The 5,054-nt window shown below is 55.3% G+C and overlaps 1 protein-coding gene across 1 annotated transcript in view; it reads right to left on the bottom strand.

The window, feature by feature from the left end:
- Window positions 1-4,871: 4,871 nt before the first annotated feature.
- LOC140402868 (ubiquitin-associated protein 2-like) overlaps window positions 4,872-5,054 on the bottom strand; it is a 20,891-nt gene continuing 20,708 nt past the window's right edge. The window contains exon 6 of the mRNA XM_072490492.1: window positions 4,872-4,945. Within this exon, the coding sequence (XP_072346593.1) occupies window positions 4,872-4,945 (74 nt within the window). The remainder of the gene's footprint in view (window positions 4,946-5,054) is intronic.

Here is a 5,054-nt window from a genome sequence, read left to right on the forward strand (position 1 = left end):
AGGAGGCCGATAGGGCAGTAATTGGCTGGGTTGGATTTTTCCTGTTTCTTGTGTACAGGACATGCCTGGGCAATTTTCCACATTGCTGGGTCGATGCCAGTGTTGCAGCTGTACTGGAACAGCTTGGCTAGGGGTGCGGCAAGTTCTGGAGCACAAGTCTTCAGTACCATTGCCGGGATATTGTCAGGGCCCGAAGCCTTTGCAGTATCCAGTGTCTTCAGCCATTTCTTGATATCACGTGGAGTGAATCGTATTGGCTGAAGGCCGACATCTGTGATGCTGGGGACCTCCGGAGGAGACCGAGACGGATCATCCACTCGGCACGTCCGGCTGAAGATTGTTGCGAATGCCTCAGCCTCGTCTCTCGCCCAGATGCGCTGGGCTCCTCCATCATTGAGGGCGGGGATATTTGTGGAGCCTCCTCCTCCGGTGAGTTGTTTAATTGTCCACCACCATTCACGGCTCGATGTGGCAGGACGGCAGAGCCTCGATCTGATGCGATGGTTGTGGAATCGCTTCGCTCGTCTATCGCTTGCTGCTTATCCTGTTCGGCGCGAGTAGTCCTGTGTTGTAGCTTCACCAGGTCGACACCTCATTCTTCCGGTATGCCTGGTGTTGCTCCTGGCACGCCCTCCTGCGCTCTTCATTGAACCAGGGTTGCTCCCCTGGCTTGGCGGTAATGGGAGAGTGGGGGATATGCAGGAGGTTGCAGATCGTGGTTGAATACAATTCTGCTGGTGCTGAAGGCCCGTGGCACCTCATGGATATCCAGAGTTGCTCGATCTGTTCGAAGTCTATCCCATTTGGCACGGCGATAGTGCCACACAACACGATGGAGTGTATCCTCAATGTGAAGACGGGACTTTATCTCCACAACGACTGTGCGGTGGTCAGTTCTACCGATACGGTCATGGACAGAGGCATCTGCAGCAGGCAGGTTGGTGAGGATGAGGTCAAGCCTGTTCTTCCCTCTTGTTGGTACCCTCGCCAGTCCCAGTCTAGCGGCGATGTCCCGGCCCGTGGTGATGCTACCGAGCCACTCTTGGTGACAGACATTGAAGTGCTCCGCCCGGAGTACATTCTGCACCCTCAGTGCTTCCTCCAAGTGGTGTTCAACATGCGACGACCGATTCATCAGCCGATGGTGGCCTGTCCGTGGTAATCAGCAGGAGGTTTCCTTGCCCCCGTTGAATCCGAAGCCCTGAGACTTCATGGGGCCCAGGGTCGATGTGGAGGACCCCCAGGGTAACTCCCTCCCCGACTGTATACCCGTGTCGCCACCTCTGCTGGGTCTGTCCTGCTGGTGAGACAGGACATACCCAAGAATGGTGATGGCGGTGTCTGGGACATTGTCGGTAAGCGAGGATTCTGTGAGTACGACGACGTCAGGGTGTTGTTTAACCAGTTGGTCAGACAGCTCTCCCACCTTTGTCACAAGCCCCCCCCCCCCGATGTTAGTAAGGAGGGCTTTGCAGGGTCAAGTTTACCGTTGTCGTTCCCGGTGCCTGGCTCGATGCTGGGTGATCTGTCCCCGATTTCATTCCGTGTGTTTTTGTCGCGGTTGAATGGCTTGCTCGGCCATTCCAGACGGCAGTGAAGAGTCAACCACATCGCTTGCGTGGGGTCTGGAGTCACGTGTAGGCCAGACCGGGTAAGGGTGGCAGATTTCCTCCCCCGCAGGGGGAACCAGGTGTTTTTTTTTTTTTTTTTTTTTACAGCAATTGACAATGGTTTGATCATTGAACGGTAGCATGGTGGTTAGCACAATTGCTGTTTAGCACAGGGCTAAATCGCTGGCTGTGAGGGGCTGTTTAGCACAGGGCTAAATCGCTGGCTTTGAAAGCAGACCAAGGCAGGCCAGCAGCACGGTTCAATTCCCATAACAGCCTCCCCGAACAGGCGCTGGAATGTGGCAACTAGGGGCTTTTCACAGTAACTTCATTGAAGCCTACTGGTGACAATAAGCGATTTTCATTCATTCACAGCGCCAGGGTCCCAGGTTCGATTCCCCGCTGGGTCACTGTCTGTGCGGAGTCTGCACGTCCTCCCCGTGTGTGCGTGGGTTTCCTCCGGGTGCTCCGGTTTCCTCCCACAGTCCCAAAGATGTGCAGGTTGGGTGGATTGGCCGTGCTAAATTACCCTTAGCGTTGGGTGGGGTTACTGGGTTATGGGGATCGGGTGGAGGTGTTGACCTTGGGTACGGTGCTCTTTCCAAGAGCCGGTGCAGACTCGATGGGCCGAATGGCCACCTTCTGCACTGTAAATTCTATGTAATTCTATGATCTTTCAATTCCAGGCATTTTATGAATTTAAATCCCACCTCCAGCCTTGTGGGATTCGAACCAAGGTCCCCAGATCATCACGCTAGGTCTCTGGATCACTAGTCCAGCGACATTGCCACTGCGTCACCACCTCCTGCTGCAGAAGGTTACAGAGATAGGGAGGGGGGTGTAGGCGCTGGAGGAGATTACAGAGATAGGGAGGGGGTGTAGGTAGCTGGAGGAGGTTACAGAGATAGGGAGAGGGTGTCGGGGCTGGAGAAGGTTACAGAGAAATGGAGGGGGTGTTGGAGGTTAGAGATAGGGTGGTGGTGTTGGAGGTTAGAGATAGGGAGGGGGTGTTGGAGGTTAGAGATAGGGAGGGGGTGTTGGAGGTTAGAGATAGGGAGGTGGTGTTGGAGGTTAGAGATAGGGAGGGGGTGTTGGAGGTTAGAGATAGGGAGGGGGTGTTGGAGGTTAGAGATAGGGAGGGGGTGTTGGAGGTTAGAGATAGGGAGGTGGTGTTGGAGGTTAGAGATAGGGAGGGGGTGTTGGAGGTTAGAGATAGGGAGGGGGTGTTGGAGGTTAGAGATAGGGAGGGAGTGTTGGAGGTTAGAGATAGGGAGGGAGTGTTGGAGGTTAGAGATAGGGAGGGGGTGTTGGAGGTTAGAGATAGGGAGGTGGTGTTGGAGGTTAGAGATAGGGAGGGGGTGTTGGAGGTTAGAGATAGGGAGGGGGGTGTTGGAGGTTAGAGATAGGGAGGGAGTGTTGGAGGTTAGAGATAGGGAGGAGTGTTGGAGGTTAGAGATAGGGAGGGGGTGTTGGAGGTTAGAGATAGGGAGGGGGTGTTGGAGGTTAGAGATAGGGAGGGCGTGTTGGAGGTTAGAGATAGGGAGGGGGTGTTGGAGGTTAGAGATAGGGAGGGGGTGTTGGAGGTTAGAGATAGGGAGGGAGCTGTTGGAGGTTAGAGATAGGGTGGTGGTGTTGGAGGTTAGAGATAGGGAGGGGGTGTTGGAGGTTAGAGATAGGGAGGGGGTGTTGGAGGTTAGAGATAGGGAGGTGGTGTTGGAGGTTAGAGATAGGGGAGGGTGTGTTGGAGGTTAGAGATAGGGAGGTGGTGTTGGAGGTTAGAGATAGGGAGGGGGTGTTGGAGGTTAGAGATAGGGAGGTGGTGTTGGAGGTTAGAGATAGGGAGGGGGTGTTGGAGGTTAGAGATAGGGAGGGGGTGTTGGAGGTTAGAGATAGGGAGGGGGTGTTGGAGGTTAGAGATAGGAGGGGGTGTTGGAGGTTAGAGATAGGGAGGGAGTGTTGGAGGTTAGAGATAGGGAGGGAGTGTTGGAGGTTAGAGATAGGGAGGGGGGTGTTGGAGGTTAGAGATAGGGAGGGGGTGTTGGAGGTTAGAGATAGGGAGGGAGTGTTGGAGGTTAGAGATAGGGAGGGGTGTGTTGGAGGTTAGAGATAGGGAGGGGGTGTTGGAGGTTAGAGATAGGGAGGGAGCTGTTGGAGGTTAGAGATAGGGAGGGGGTGTTGGAGGTTAGAGATAGGAGGGGGGTGTTGGAGGTTAGAGATAGGGAGGGAGCTGTTGGTGGTTAGAGTAGGGTGGGGGTGTTGGAGGTTAGAGATAGGGAGGGGGTGTTGGAGGTTAGAGATAGGGAAGGCGTGTGGAGGTTAGAGATAGGGTGGGGTGTTGGAGGTTAGAGATAGGGAGGGTGTGTTGGAGGTTAGAGATAGGGAGGGGGTGTTGGAGGTTAGAGATAGGGAGGGGGCGTTGGAGGTTAGAGATAGGGAGGGGGTGTTGGAGGTTAGAGATAGGGAGGGAGTGTTGGAGGTTAGAGATAGGGAGGGGGTGTTGGAGGTTAGAGATAGGGAGGGGGCGTTGGAGGTTAGAGATAGGGAGGGGTGTTGGAGGTTAGCGATAGGGAGGGGTGTTGGAGGTTAGAGATAGGGAGGGGGTGTTGGAGGTTAGAGATAGGGAAGGGGGCGTTGGAGGTTAGAGATAGGGAGGGGGCGTTGGAGGTTAGAGATAGGGAGGGGTGTTGGAGGTTAGCGATAGGGAGGGGTGTTGGAGGTTAGAGATAGGGAGGGGCGCGGGCCTGGAGGACGGAGTTGAACTCAATGAGCTGGGTTATAGCCCTTGGGCCGTTGCCCAGGGCGGGAGCTGATGTCGGTCAGGCTGCCCAGGCTGCGCCTGATGAATGGGACGTTAGTCAATCTGAAAGACCCGGCTGGGAATGGGGGTCCAGAACCAGGGGTCACAGTCTGAGAATTCAGGGTAAACCATTACAGACAGAGATGAGCAGACATTTCTTCACTCAAAGAGTGGTGAGCCTGTGGAATTCTTGATAGTCTGGTACGCCATCATAGCCTGCTCTCTGGGGACATTCACAAAGACAGACACAACAGTGTCCGAACAATCGCCAAGCCCAGTCCGTCTTGGAGCTGCAACCAGCTCTGCCATTAGCAGCTAGTAGCCAGTGAGGGGCAGGTGGCCAAGATCCATTCTGTCCAGCCGGCCTAGCGTGGAGATGCAGACTGTCCCGGGAGTCGGCCCCCCCCTCCCTCCTCGTGCAGATGCCGGCTCTCCTTGCCCTCAGACACATCACCGAGCAGCATTTATATGGTGCCTTGACTGGAGTCAGACATCCGCAGGTTTTGCACAGGAGCATCTGCTCCCGAGATGTTGGGCACTAGCAAACAAACGCTCATTCAGAGCGGGTTAAGGAGCGTCTTGGAGGAGAGAGAGAGCGAGGGGGAGAGCGAGGGGGCGAGCGAGGGGCGAGCGAGGGGGGCGAGCGA

This window comes from Scyliorhinus torazame, chromosome 26, assembly GCF_047496885.1.
Source record: "Scyliorhinus torazame isolate Kashiwa2021f chromosome 26, sScyTor2.1, whole genome shotgun sequence".
In the NCBI taxonomy this organism is placed as follows: domain Eukaryota; kingdom Metazoa; phylum Chordata; class Chondrichthyes; order Carcharhiniformes; family Scyliorhinidae; genus Scyliorhinus; species Scyliorhinus torazame.